Source organism: Eutrigla gurnardus (genome assembly GCF_963514095.1).
Source record: "Eutrigla gurnardus genome assembly, chromosome: 4".
NCBI classification, from domain to species: domain Eukaryota; kingdom Metazoa; phylum Chordata; class Actinopteri; order Perciformes; family Triglidae; genus Eutrigla; species Eutrigla gurnardus.
Window position 1 is genome coordinate 24,289,710 of NC_139918.1, and position 15,579 is coordinate 24,305,288.

General features: G+C 47.2%; 1 protein-coding gene across 1 annotated transcript; it reads left to right on the top strand.

The window, feature by feature from the left end:
* Positions 1-1,346: 1,346 nt before the first annotated feature.
* slc4a2a (solute carrier family 4 member 2a) lies at positions 1,347-14,282 on the top strand. Its single transcript, XM_084007436.1, has 21 exons — positions 1,347-1,442; positions 1,796-1,940; positions 2,116-2,314; positions 2,378-2,502; positions 4,677-4,816; positions 6,710-6,890; positions 7,252-7,387; positions 7,793-7,940; positions 8,115-8,211; positions 8,286-8,470; positions 8,562-8,778; positions 9,626-9,829; positions 10,150-10,298; positions 10,958-11,152; positions 11,468-11,677; positions 11,969-12,058; positions 12,174-12,340; positions 12,416-12,669; positions 12,750-12,919; positions 13,521-13,694; positions 14,064-14,282. Exons 1-21 carry the CDS (start codon positions 1,389-1,391, stop codon positions 14,142-14,144), a joined length of 3,321 nt encoding a protein of 1,106 aa, XP_083863562.1. The 5' UTR covers positions 1,347-1,388; the 3' UTR covers positions 14,145-14,282.
* The last annotated feature ends 1,297 nt before the right edge of the window (positions 14,283-15,579 follow it).

A 15,579-nucleotide genomic window follows, 5' to 3' on the forward strand; every position in this document is an offset into this window, starting at 1 on the left:
CACACACACACACACACACACACACACACAGGACTCAGATCAGTTGTTTCTCTGCATTAGGATGTTGTGTCTTTTAAACTTTATCTGTGAGTTCAACAGAAGCAGCCATTTCTGGTTGGTTTGACCTCTGACCTCCACACACGACAAGGACACTGTTATATATTTATTTATTCATTTATTATCAACAGGTCCAGAGGAGCAGCGCTCATTAAATATGTAGAACACTGAGACATAAAGTAGTGCCTGAGTTAAATGCAAAGATAATTTGTGACCAACAGGTGAAGAGAAATTAAAATGAGTAAACTTAAATGTAAATCTGAACTCTGAAACAACTTCCTGTCTCGTCCAGCTCACACTCACACTCACTCGCACGTACTCACTCACACTCACTCACTCACTCACTCACTCACTCACTCACTCACTCACTCACTCACTCACTCACTCACTCACTCACTCACAATCTCACTCTCACTTACTCACACTCACTCACACTTACTCTACTCACTCACACCCACTCTCACTCACTCACACTTACTCACACTCACTCACACTTACACTCACTCACTCACACTTACTCACACTTACTTACTCACTCACACGTATTCACTCACACTCACTCACACTCACTCACACTTACTCACACTCACTCACACTTACTCACACTCACTCACTCACACTTATTCACTCACACCCACTCACACTTACACACTCACTCACTCACTCACACTTACTCACACTTACTTACTCACTCTCACTCACTCACTCACTCACTCACTCACTCACACTTATTCACTCACACTAACTCACTCACACTTACTCACACTCACTCACACTCACTCACTCACTCACTCACTCACACTCACACTTACTTACTCACTCACACTCACTCACACTCACTCACACACTCACTCTCACTCACTCACACTCACTCACTCACACTTACTTACTCACTCACTCACTCACACTCACTCACACTTACTCACTCACACTTACCCACGCACTCACACTTACTCACTCACTCACACTTACTCACACTTACTCACTCACTCACTCACTCACTCACTCACTCACTCACTCACTCACTCACTCACTCACTCACACTTACTCACTCAAACTCACTCACTCACACTTACTCACACTTACTCACTCACTCACTCACTCACTCTCACTCACTCACTCACTCACTCACTCACTCACTCACTAACTCACTCACTCACACTTATTCACTCACTCACTGATGCACTGACATAGCGTAGCACTGATGTAGCGTAGCACTGATGCCTGGTTTCCGTCGGTAAGCTCCGGTGTTTCCTCTTTCAGGTTCTGTTCCCTGAACTCACCTGCTGAACATCACACACACACTCTGATCTTTGACCCCTGAAGTAGTCATGAGCCGTCATCAGAACCATCTGGGTCCTGGAGACGACGTCGGCCCGTCTGCAGTAAGTTCATCACGAGTCTTATTACCATGGTAACAACAGGCTGTGGTGTCATTAATATGATATAATCAGGGACCCACATCAGCACAGGGCGGTCAGGGACCCACATCCGCATGGGGCGTTCAGGGACCCACATGAGCACGGGGCATTCAGTGACCCACATCAGCAGGGGGCATTTAGGGACACGTAGGGTTTTTGGCAACTTAACATGAACCTTTGTGGGCCCGTCTATATAAAAACCTGCCAGACTCTTTTGAAACCATTAAGAACCATTAAGAATGGGTGTAAAACCTTTATTCAGGAACTCAGTTCGACCTAAAGGTTCATAGCTTCACATCTCTCTCCTCCACTCTCAGCCTCCTCCTCCATGTTGCAGTAGTGATGAAGATGAGGAGGACCTGAACAGGGCCTTTGATGTTCAGGGGTTTCAGCAGATCCTTAGTCCTGCAGCTCGCAGCCCGCCGGAGAAACGCCGAGCATACGACGAGCAGGACTTTGAAGGTACGACTCCAAACCTCATGTCTCTAGTTGAATGAGGGAGGGACAAGTCCTGCCCACTTTTTACAGTGGACCAGGTCAACGTGGACCAGGTCAACGTGGATCAGATCAACATTGACCAGATCAACGTGGACCAGATCTTCTATTGTAATAACAGTCAAGTGTAATCTTCCTGCAGATCACCGTCACTTTTCTCTCCACGTCCATCAACCGCTGTCCAAGCCACCGAAGAGGACCAATGATGGGAGGAAGGAGGGGAGGCGGGGCTCCGCCCCTAACACTGCAGCTACCATAGAAGAAGACCAGGAGGAAGAGGACGGCGAGGAGTCCTCCAACCAGACTGAGGGAAAAGAGGGGCAGACGACTACGCCCACCAGGTGAGTCACGTACTGGTATCAGATACAGGATGTATACAGATGTCTAACTCCACCCATTCACAGTGACGCACCAGCCAGCTTGTCCAATCGCAACGGCCTGTCACCTGGTAGCATCATGACGAGCGTTGCTGTTGACGACGCTGACGAGGCTGAGACGCTGATGTCTGTGGACCTGGACGGCATCAAGAGTCAGTAGACTGCTTCACACCTTCTATTCCTCTTTACTGCTGCGTTTATTCTCCAGTCAGTAAACGCTACCTGATGTGGGTTCATGCCCCTCCCCTAACAACATCCTGCCCCCACCCCCCAACATCCTGCCTCCACCACCCAACAACATTCTGCCCCTCCCCTAACAACATTCTGCCCCTCCCCCAACAACATATTGCCCCTCCCCCAACAACATACTGCCCCTCCCCAACAACATCCTGCCCCTCCCCTAACAACGTTCTGCCCCTCCCCCAACAACTTCCTGCCCCCACCCCAACAACATCCTGCCCCTCCCCAACAACATCCTCCCCTAACAACATCATGCCCCTCCCCAACAACATCCTCCCTAACAACATCCTGCCCCTCCCCAGCAACATCCTCCCCTAAAAACATATTGCCCCTCCCCTAACAACATCCTGCCCCTCCCCACAACATCCTGCCCCTCCCCCAACGACATCATGATGGATTGATGGTTTCTAACTTAAAAATGTCATTTAACACCATTTTGGACCACGATTATGATAATTATAGATATAATAGATATTATAGATATTATAACCCCATAACGCTGAAAGACAAAACATGAAAGCTGTGTCCACGGTCGTGCTGCATTCACGGTCGTGCTGCATTCACGGTCGCCCTGCGTTCACGGTCGCCCTGCGTTCACGGTCGCGCTGCGTTCACGGTCGTGCTGCGTTCACGGTCCTGCGGAATCAGATGAACCAGGACAATAACTACAAAGCTTCAAACTATGACTACAGACAATCCCATCAGCCTTTGCTCTGTTTACTTATAATTACCTGTTGTCATGCTAACTTGCTAAGCTAAGATGTGAACCTAGTAAACATTAGCATGCTAGCATTGCCATTGTCAGTTCAAGCTGCAGACTCTCGTGGTGGACTGGAGCCTCTCCCAGCATGCCCTGGGGCACTTTAAGTGACAACGTAAAGGAATGTTTTCCAACATGAAAGAGCTTTCTGTCATTTCTTGATCTTCATCATGTGACCTGAACACAATGCGGTCCTCCAACGCGCTGAGCCCACTGCCTCTATCTATTGTTACTGTCTGTGGTTCTGGTCCTGGCTTTGGTCCGGATCTTGGAGGACTCTGTTGATCTCTCCCATGAACATATTTCATGTGTGTTGTTTGCCAGACTGAAGGCTGATCTCAGTGAGTACTCACCTGTTTCTACTTATCTGCACTAGAAACCGATTCAAACAGCAGATGTTCAAGTAAAGGTCGGACTTTTAAAAGTAGCAAATCCTGAAGAAAACTTAATTCATCACAACACAAGTGGAAACCTTTTCATCAAATGAGTTGATTCAAACGTCCAACGTGAGCTACCGTACTCGAGTAAATGTACTAATAGTTATATTCAACTACTGTGTACAAGTAAAAGGAAAATACTAGTTCTGCAGAAAACTGCTCCTTGTCAGTGTCAAGTTCTAAATGTAATTAAAGTAGTAGTAGTAAAAGTATCTAAATTTAATTAAAGTAGTAGTAGTAGTAAAAGTATCTAAATGTAGTTAAAGTAGTAGTAGTAAAATTATCTAAATGTGGTTAAATTAACAGTAGTAGTAGTAAAAGTTTCCTTAAATTTCCTTAAAATTATGAAGTAAAGTCAACTTAAAAATAAATATGTGGAATTCGATGCAACCCTTCCAGGTTGATCAGTTCTCTGCAGTGGTTTTCTACTTTCAGCTTCATTGATCACCAGATGACACCGACGCTGGTCAGCAGACCTTCACTGCTGGAATGTGATTGGCTTTATGTGTTGATTATTTCCAGGAAAACAAGAAATGATGTCGTTTCAGAGAAAATCAAATTTTTCCCGAAACCTGAAACTCACCTGCTGATTAATGCACACCTGTGTGTGTGTGTGTGTGTGTGTGTGTGTGTGTGTGTGTGTGTGTGTGTGTGTGTGTGTGTGTGTGTGTGTGTGCGTGTGTTTGTTTGTGTGTGTGTGTTGGAGCTGATTGGATAATTCAAAGTTCACATCTCGTCTTACAGAAGATCAGTCGAGCCTGAAACTCTGTTAGACAGCAGAAAGTTCCCTTGAGACCACAGTGTGTGTGTGTGTGTGTGTGTGTGTGTGCTTGTGTAAATCAGGTTTTACCCTCTGACCCCATCCCACACTCATGCCCCGCCCCCTCAGGTCACCGATTGGACGACGTTCCAGCAGTGCGGCGTCACCTGGTGAGGCGGAGCTCCAGAGGGCCGATAGTCCACGTTACCAAAGACCAGACCAGCAGCCGGACTCAGTCACACCTGCAGCCGGACCGGACGCCTCATGAGGTGATGCTCCCATAATAACAGACGCTAAGCACATAATAGAAGCAGAACCAGACTGTCATCAGAGGTCATGTGACAAAAGTACAACAGGAAACGGTGGTTGTTGTAGGTTGTCATGGTGATGACACACATCGGTGAGGCTGTAAAAGATTGTCACAGCTCACCAGGCAGTGAGAGGATGCAGCTCTGGAGACAGATGTCTGGCTAATTAGCTAGTTATTTCGGTAGCTAGCTAGCTTGCTACCTCCACTGCCTTAATAACACCAGTGTTCAGGTCCAACCAGTGACCGTGTTATCTGGTGACTCGCACACCAACACAACATGTCGGAGTCCTCGAACAGGCCGTCAATCTATTTTAAATGTTTATTATCTATGTCGAGTGTTTACTGAAGTTACCAGCTTAGAGCTTAGAGTCACCAGTTGACATGGTCACTGGTTCAACTGAAACACTGTCTTGGTCCTGGTCCTGATCCTGGTCCTGACATATGAACACGTAACAAGCTGCAGTTTGAATTCAGTGTTTAAAGCTTCTAACTGGACATAATCACACTAACGACGATGAATATTAATGACGACGTGGCTGTAAAAGGGTCTATAGAGCTAAAAGAGGTTTAAGGTTCATCAGATGGTGGTTCAGGTCTGGTGTGAACAGGAACAGATCCGCACAAAGGAACGACAACAATAACAATAGGAATGTCTAAGATGAGGCTGACAGGAAGGAAAGACGAGACTGAGACGATAATCCTGGTGGGATTGTGACCAACTGGACTTAATGAGAGAGAAACCACACAGGTAGAGACACTCAGGTAGAGACAGAGAGGTAGGGACAGACAGACAGGTAGAGACAGACAAGAAGAGACAGTCAGGTAGAGTCAGACAGACAGGTAAAGACATACAGGTAGAGAGAGACAAGAAGAGACAGTCAGGTAGAGTCAGAAAGACAGGTAGGGTCAGGTAAACTCCGAGGTGGTCTCTCTCCCAACTCAGTTGGTCTTGGTCTTCAGGATGGTCGGTTTGGACCCGAGGACTCGACACACGAAGGTACTGGCCGTCCATCTGCTTTATGTGATTAATGCGGTTTATCTGGTGTGTCTGGTTTATCTGGTTTATCTGGTTTATGTGGTTTTATCTGGTGTATGTGGTTTATCTGGTGTATGTGGTTTATCTGGTTTATGTGGTTTATCTGGTTTATGTGGTTTGTCTGGTTTTATCTGGTGTATGTGGTTTATCTGGTTTTATCTGGTGTATGGGGTTTATCTGGTGTATGTGGTTTATCTGGTGTATGTCGTTTATGTGGTTTATCTGGTTTTATCTGGTGTATGTGGTTTATCTGGTGTATGTGGTTTATCTGGTTTATCTGGTGAATGTGGTTTATGTGGTTTATCTGGTTTATGTGGTTTATCTGGTGAATGTGGTTTATCTGGTTTATGTGGTTATGTGTAGCCTGGTCTGGTCTGGTTTGGTCTAGTGTAGCCTGGTTTATCTGGTGTATGTGGTTTATCTGGTTTATCTGGTGAATGTGGTCTATGCGGTTTGTCTGGTTTATGTGGTTATGTGTAGCCTGGTCTGGTCTGGTTTGGTCTAGTGTAGCCTGGTTTGGTCTGGTTTGATCTAGTCTAGCCTGGTTTGGTCTGTGGTCTGGACTAACCTGATTTTGTCAGGTTTGATCTAGTCTAACCTGGTCTGGTCTGGCCTGGTTTGGTCTAGACTAGCCTGGTTTGGTCAGGTTTGATGTAGTCTAGCCTGGTCTGGTCTGGTTTGATCTAGTCTAGCCTGGTCTGGTCTGGTTTATTGGTGGAGGGAGCTGCCTTGTAGCTCAGGTTTGCAGTTAAAGTGGTGATGAATGTAAGTTCATGTCCTCATAAGTGATGAAGACCCGTTTTTGTGTGGGTCCAGGTGTTCGTGGAGCTGAACGAGCTGGTGATTGACAGGAACCAGGAGCTGCAGTGGAGAGAAACAGCGCGATGGATCAAGTTTGAGGAGGAGGTAGAGGAGGAGACGGAGCGCTGGGGGAGACCTCATATCGCCTCCCTGTCCTTCCGCTCCCTGCTGGAGCTCCGGAGGACCATCTCCCACGGTGAGGAGGCTCTCTGCTGCCCCCAGTGGAGAAACACTTCCTTAGTTGAAACTTCCCCTAAAATGCCAGGAATGTACCTTGAATTTCCCCTGAAAACACACAAACATTGAAACATGTAGTATCAGTATGAATGTTTGTATGTGAATGCTGACATGAAGCACTTTGAGTGGTCGGACTACGAGATCGGAGCCACATTAATGTAGTTTGTCCTTTTCTTTTATTATTTAATTAATTTGTACAAACATCATTTCTCTATATATATTCAGGGGTTCACCCCAAATTATCACTCCGTCTTCTGATTCATTCATTCATCCAATGATTAATCCATCCAATCATCCATTCACGTCATGGCGTTCTTCAGGCGCGGTGCTCCTGGACCTGAAGCAGAGGACTCTGCCGGGGATCGCTCAGCAGGTGGTGGAGCAGATGGTGATCTCAGACCAGATCAAACCTGAAGACCGAGCCAACGTCCTCAGAGCTCTGCTGCTCCGACACAGGTTCATCGATCCACCCACTCCATCCATCTAATCATCCATCCACCCACTCCATCCATCTAATCATCCATCCACCTATTCATCCATCTAATCATCCATCCATCAATTCATCCATCCATCCATCCATCCATCCATCCATCCATCCATCCATCCATCCATCCATCCATCCATCCATCTAATCATCCATCCATCCATCTATTCATCCATCCATCTAATCATCCATCCATCCATCCATCCATCCATCCATCATCCATCCATCCAACACCACCAACCTTTCGTTCAGAAATGTTTGTTTATTTGTGTTTGTTTGTATATTTGTGTGTTTGTTTATTTCTGTTTGTGTGTGTTTATTTGTGTGATTGTTTCTATGTGTATGTTTGTTAATTTGTGTGTTTGTTTGTGTGTCAGTCACCCAAGTGATGAGAAAGATCACAGCTTGTTCAGTAAGAACATCTCTGCAGCCAACATGGCCAACCTGATGGACAGACACAACGGCCAATCAGAGCCCTCCATCATCATGAACAATCAGAGAGAGGCTGATGGAGAGAAGAACAAGGTGAAAAGAAACGTGATCATCTAAAGTGTTTCCTGTTTTGAATGGTCATGTGACCAGCAGAGGTGACATAGCATGTTCTGATCTGAGGTGCCGCCGGGAGCCAATCAGCGGATCGAGTCTTTGTTCTGTTGTTTACTAAGATGGGTCTATATATGTGTTTGTGAGTGTGTTCAGAAAGAAGCCCCGCCCACCAGTCACTCCAGGTCCAAACATGAAGTGAAGCTGATGGAGAAGATTCCGGAGAGAGCCGAGGCCACCGTCGTCCTTGTCGGTACGCATCACATTGGCCTTGATACCTTGCTTCATGTTCTCTGGGTTTACTGCTTCCCTCTGTGGCGTCTGCAGGCAGCGTGGGCTTCCTGGAGCAACCCTCCATGGCGTTTGTGCGGCTGCAGGAAGCCGTCCTGCTGGAGTCCGTCCTGGAGGTTCCTGTCCCTGTGAGGTTCCTCTTCCTGCTGCTGGGTCCGCCTGCCGCCAACATCGACTACCACCAGATCGGACGCTCTATCTCCACGCTCATGTCAGACAAGGCGAGTCCCCGCGGGGTCGATGCTCCACGTCTATGACCAGCAGCGCTCAGTGCTGACGCTGCTGTTCTCTCCTGTCGGTCTCCTCCCTCAGCACTTCCACGAGGCAGCATACCAGGCCGACGACCGCCAAGACCTGCTGACGGCCATCAACCAGTTTCTGGACTGCAGCATTGTCCTCCCTCCCTCCGACGTCGGCGGCGAAGAGCTGCTCCACTGGGTCGCTCGCTTCCAACGAGAAATGCTCCGAAAGAGGGAGGAGGAGAGCTTCAAGCTGCAGGAGAAACAGAGCGGCGTCCACCAGCAGGGTGGTGGGTTATCCTCAGGAGACCCTGTTAACCTTTCTAGTCTTTATTAGATCAGACTGCTGGCACAACTGTAGTCGGGTTCATCTGGTCCAAGTCAGCATCCAGCGTAACAGGAAGGAGAGAGTCTGGAATTTAGTCCTAAACCACAATTACAAGAACAGCATCTGTGGCGGCGGTGGCTCAGAGGTAGAGTGGGTGGTCCTCCAATCGGAAGATTGGTGGTTGGAGTCCCGGCTCCTCCAGTCTGCATGCCGAGGTATCCTTGGGCAAGATACTGAACCCCAATGGCCCCAAATGCTGCGCCATCGGCGTGTGAATGAATGTGTGTGTGTGAACAAGTAAAAGTGAGTGAATGTAGTAGCTATTAAGCTAGCAAAGCGCTACATAAACGCAGGTCCATGTACCATCTTAGACCTTCTGGCCACCAGAAGTTGAACAGAAAACTCTCATCGGTATTTTGGGATGTTTGAGTGCAACATCCCCGTCGCAGTCTCTGAGCCTTGGTACGTCACTGAATTAACTTTGCAAAAGTTTATTAACTTCTGCTGGATAAGTTGAGCATTTTACTGAAGTTTGAGCCTTAATGTAGCAGAAGTCTACTCTGAGAGGTAAACTTGTGTGTCGTCAGCAGAGCGGTGAATATTTCTCTCACGTCTGTTGGTCAGGAGGATTTCAGAATAACTGCTGGACCTTGGAGCAGATCCTAAACACGGGACAGATATGCAGATTCTTTTTAAATGATCGAAACAGCCTTGGTGGAGGTCTATAGAGACCCTGTCTGATCCCAGTGTTGGTGTTGTGATGTCCATTCACTGGTCAGACAGTAACAGAGCTCCTTCTTGCCTACTAGACTCCCTCGTTCCCTCCAAACCCGGTGATGAGCCCCTCAGGCGGTCAGGCCGTCTGTTCGGAGGTCTGGTCAAGGACGTGACTCGGCGCTACCCTCAATACCTCAGCGACATTCGAGATGCTCTGAATCCCCAATGCATGGCGGCCATCGTCTTCATCTATTTCGCCGCGCTGTCGCCTGCTATCACCTTTGGTGGACTTCTGGGTGAGTACGGACTGCAGAGTCGCTAGAAGTCAATTGAAGCAAAGGGTGCCTGGATTCTCAAAGACCCTTCTTTAATTATGGCATGGATTTTGTTTTCAAATATCTTTAACTGTGAAGGTTTCACATCAAATGTCAAAATAGGGACTGTCTGTGGTCCCCCAGAGGTCTACGATTGTAGCTTACATTAGTCCAGAGACCAGACCAGACTATGTGGAGAAACCAGAGACTGATCAGAGATCATAGAAATTCAAGGCTGAACTTTGCTTGGTGTTTGGTGTGAACGTGACTTTACAGCTACGTTCTCTCTTCCTGTGTCACAGGTGAGAAAACAGAGGGTCTGATTGGTGTGTCGGAGTTGATCATTGCCACGGCGATGCAGGGCATCGTGTTCAGTGTGTTGGGTGCTCAGCCTCTGCTGGTGATCGGCTTCTCTGGACCACTGCTGGTGTTTGAGGAGGCCTTCTACATGGTAAGCTCACCTGTAACCCACACACCTGCATAGTCTGGGGGTCCCTGGTACTCTGGGGGTCTACAGAACACACTTACTGGGAATACACACAGGAAGTGAGATGTAAGCGAGACGTGAGTCAGCATTTTGTCACCAGGCCGACTTACAGCAGAAGTTTACTGAACCGATCTGATTCATTGATCTCGTTACCCGACTGTAGTGAGAGAGGACTGAAGACGGTGAAACAGATCGGGAGCATCAATCAATGAGGATTTGTGTCAGAAGTCATATGGAGCCGTGTGCTTCTGTTAAAAAATATTAGGGGTTCCAAGTTACACTCTTGACCTTTGGAAATCTTAATCAAACAAATACTTTTTCACTTTCTCTGTTTCTGAAGTTTGAACCACATCTAGAGACCTTCATATCACATGACCTGACCTTTCACATGGTAACAGATGGGGATGACCCATAACCCCTGTCTCTGGTCAAAATAAGGTCTCCCAAAGTCAGACCTGATGTTACTTTACATAGTGAGCAGGGAGGAGATGGTCTGGTGTCGGTACTTGGCCGGTCCTGGTGTCGGGACTCGGCCGGTCCTGGTGCCGGTACAGGCAGATGAGCAATCCTGTTAGCTCACCTGCTAACTGTCTCTGGAATCTACCGGTTGTGTGTTTGTGTAGTTCTGTAAAGACAACGGGATTGAGTATCTGACGGGTCGGGTCTGGATCGGATTCTGGCTGGTGCTCATCGTTCTCCTCACCGTGGCCTTCGAGGGAAGCATCCTGGTCCGCTTCGTCTCTCGCTTCACTCAGGAGATCTTCTCCTTCCTCATCTCCCTCATCTTCATCTACGAGACCTTCGCCAAACTGTTCAAGGTGAGGTCAGTAGTCACAGGTCAGAGGTCACAGGTCCACCTGGGGAGAGAAAGAGCTTTTGTAGTCTTCAGATTATTTTTAGATGGATTCATTACAAATGAAGGGAAGTTGATCTTGTGGTTTTGCCTCAAATGAGATTAAATAAAGAACTTGTCAGTCGTTGGTGATGTGTCTGGTGTGTCCGGTGTTTCCGGTGTTTGTGGTGTTTCTACACTGTTTCACTAACTGGTCGTTAACAACCCACCACATGGTTTATGGCCCAGTGAAACAAGCCAAGACTATCTGTTTTTTCTTCTTTGTCTTGGTATTTTCTAGATCTTTCAGGAGCATCCTCTCCAAAACTGTTACCATGGAAACAACACAGTATATCCATCTCTGTGCAACTACACTGCAGCTGTTGGGAACACTGGGAAGGTTGTTGGAGAACCGAACACGGCCCTACTGTCCTTAGTTCTCATGGTGGGAACGTATTTCATCGCTTTCTACCTGCGCAAGTTCAAGAACAGCTCCTTCTTCCCGGGCAGGGTCAGTATGTCCAAGTACGGGTCCAAGTACGGGTCCAATTAAGGGTCCAAGTACGGGTCCAAGTACGGGTAGACAGGTATGCACAGATACGGGGAAACTGGTAAACACATTAACATGGATGCAAAATCGCTACAGATGTACTGTTTACACCCCTCCAGCTCCTCAGAGTCGTAGACCTGAGAAACTTCACTGGGTCATGGTCTTCAGTTCTCCTTGAGTGGATGTATGACCCCCTTGAGTAGATGTATGACCAGATCACTGATCAATAAGCAGGTGTTCTATGTGTTTCAGCTCCGTAGGATCATTGGAGACTTCGGGGTCCCCATTGCTATCCTCATCATGGTGCTGGTGGACTACAGCGTGAAGGACACCTACACCCAGGTCAGACCAGAGCCGGTTTACCAGCCCTGTGTTGCTGCAACTCTCAGACCTTTGACTTCCCCTCTTCCTATTGGCTGACAGATCTTTGAACTCCCCTCTTCCTATTGGCTGACAGAAGCTGAACGTTCCCAGTGGATTCTCCGTGTCCAGTCCAGAGAAGCGTGGCTGGTTGATCTCTCCTCTCGGCTCAGATGGACAGTTTCCTGTCTGGATGATGGCAGCCAGTGTTCTGCCCGCCATCCTCGTCTTCATCCTCATCTTCATGGAGTCCCAGATCACAGCGTGAATGTCTTCTTCTTCCCTTTCTGTTGCTCTGTTTGTTTTCTAAACTCAGACTTAGAGTTTTCTGGTCTTCAGGCTGATCGTCAGTAAGAAGGAGCGGATGTTGGTGAAGGGGACCGGTTTCCACCTGGACCTCCTCATCATCGTGGTGGTGGGAGGAGTTTCGGCGCTGTTTGGTTTGCCCTGGTTATCAGCTGCCACGGTTCGCTCCGTAACCCACACCAATGCCCTCACTGTGATGAGCAAAGCCGTCGCCCCCGGAGACAAGCCCCGCATCCAGGAGGTCAAGGAGCAGAGGGTGACGGGCTTCCTGGTGGCGGTGTTAGTGGGTAGGAGGACTACTACCACCATTACTGCTACTTTTACTACCTTTATTTCTTCTTCTGATGCAGTCTCCATCTCCCCTCAGGGCTGTCCATTGTGATCGGGGAGGTTCTGCGTCAGATCCCACTGGCGGTCCTGTTTGGGATCTTTCTGTATATGGGTGTGATGTCACTTAATGGGATCCAGCTCACTGAGAGACTCATCCTGCTGATGATGCCGCCAAAGTACCACCCAGACCACAACTACGTCCGCAAGGTTATCCCCGCCCTCTGACCGATAGATCAGCCACTTGAGTCAGACTTGAGTCACGACTGGTGACTTTATACTAGAAACTAATTTGACTCAAGCCTGACCCCGTTGACTTTACTTGGACTTGAATAAATGACTTGATAATCTTCCAAAGTACAAAGATTAAACGTGATGTCATAAAAACAGACTATTTGTTCTATATTTTGAATAAATGTGACAGCAGCCAATCGGGTGGTCTGGGCTGTGAGAGGAAGGTGGACAAATAACAAATAAGATTTGTATTTTTTGGTCTTTACTTGGGTCTTACCTCTGGGACTTAACGGTCTGAACTTTGTACTTGATTCAAACTTGACTTGGGACTTCGTACTGACTTGACTTGGTCTTTACTAGGACTTGGTGGACTTGACATGTAACACTGATATAGTTCTGGTTTGTCTTGAATTTTGAATCGACTTGGAAATGTTTGGACTCGACCTTATTTGGGACTTGTTGGTCTTGACTTGGAACACTCACATGTGGTTTATTAGTCTTGATTTGGGACTTGGTGGACGTGACCTAACTTGACTTGGACTTGAAGGGAACATCACCTGTCTCTGCTGTCTCACAGGTACGGACATTGAGGATGCACCTGTTCACTGTTGTCCAGCTGACCTGCCTGTCTGTCCTTTGGGTCGTCATGGCGACGGCGGCGGCACTCGCCTTCCCCTTCATGCTGCTGCTGACCATCCCGGTGAAGATGCTGCTGCTGCCCCGCCTCTTCAGTCGGAGGGAGCTGCAGAGTGTGAGTTACCTCTGGTCTACCTGTTATCGGTTAGCTGGACTCTGGTGGACTCCTCAGGGTCCTGGAGGTGTATAGGTCTTGGAGAATCCTCAGGGTCCTGGTGGTGTATAGGTCCTGGAGAATCATCAGGGTCCTGGAGGTGTACAGATCCTGGAGAATCCTCAGCGTCCTGGAGGTGTATAGGTCCTGGAGAATCCTCAGGGTCAGGTACAGGTCTAACTATATAAAACAGGACTTTGAGTTGTTAGGGAGTATTTTTACATAATGGTATTGCCACCGTTACTTCCACTACTCTGCCATTTATGTATGCCGTGTGCTGTTATCATGACAACCATCTCCAGTCCTGACCTCTGACCTCTGGTCCCATAGTTGGATGCCGATGATGCAGAGCCCCACCTGGAGGAGAAGGAGGGGCAGGATGAGTACTCTCAGCTGCAGATGCCCGTGTGACCTGGCAGCAGCCTCCCGATTGGTCGATCCACCCTCAGCATATCTAGCATATCTGACCTGTATCCTGTATCCCACTCTGTATTCGGGTTCCGGGTTTGTGTTTTAAAGGTCTCACTAACGATGTTTCTGTCTCATTAAATGCACATTTTATCTTTCAAAATTAGATTTCTGCATTTCCATCATTTTCAGTTGCCTCGTTTACACTCATGATAAATCTTACTGCAGCGACTCATTCAGCGTTCCCAGCATGCACTGCAACATTGTCAGGTTGAAATTCATTCATACGAAAACAGAATCATTTTTCTTCCCCATCTACTTGTTGTGGTCACAACCACCGAACCAGAACCACCAAACCAGAACCGAGGAGAACCGAACGGTTCTCAGAGGTCATGTGACCAGAACAGAGAAAATCATTTCTGTAGTCTCAACAATCCAACTCAAACATTTTCATTAAGTTCATCAGTTCTTAAACACACATTGTTGGCTCCGCCCCCTTTAGACCAAATCTCCTCATCTCGTGGCCAGAAGTGATCCATCCGTGCATTGTGTATTAGTTCGACGTTACTTATTGTATCTGACCTTCACGTGTGATGTCACAGTGTACTGTGAATACACTATGACATCACTGCTAGATGTTGGAGGGTCAAAAGTTTACATATTTGGTTTATTGCTGACCACAGTTGCATTCTGGGATCTTGATTCTGTTCAGCATCTGTATGATAACAGAGAAAGTCCTTAAATATTCAGGTCGAGCCAAGGATGACGAGGCTCCAATTGTCCTGAAGCAGTTTGAATCCACGATTGAACCCTGGTTTGATCCCTCTGGTTTGATCCTCTGGTTTAATGCAGTTTGATCTCTTGTTTGATCCCTCTTGTTTGATCCCTCTAGTTTGACACCTCTAGTTTGACCCCTCTAGTTTGACCTCTAGTTTGAACCCTAATTTAAACCCTAATTTGATCCCTTCCATCCTGTCAGAGAGATGATGAAACGTCCTGATCATGTCCTCGCTTCCTTCAACAAAGACAAACAGATGGATGGCATTTAGTTTGAAAGTCTGAAAACGCCTTTCCTATATTAGCCTATGATACCACATTTATGGTTTTATAAGTACAATCGGCTGTAATGATTCGTGGAGCTACAGTGAAGAAGTTGTTTCCGGAAGTCCATCTTCAGTCCTGAGGAACTGCCGAGAAGAAGAAACACTACGATAGAGGTACTTTATACTTCCTTGTAACTTCACATCTGATTTTAGCTGACTTTGTTACACGATTTAGTTGAGTTATGTAATAAATAATACAGTATCACATATCTAGTTTTAGTATTTTTAGTTTATTCCGAAATATATCTTAAAGGAGTCATCACCTGGTTTTATACGTATCCAGCCCCCCTTGGATCGCTTTGGATCAATTCGTAAAACTTATTAGAAAAAAAAAA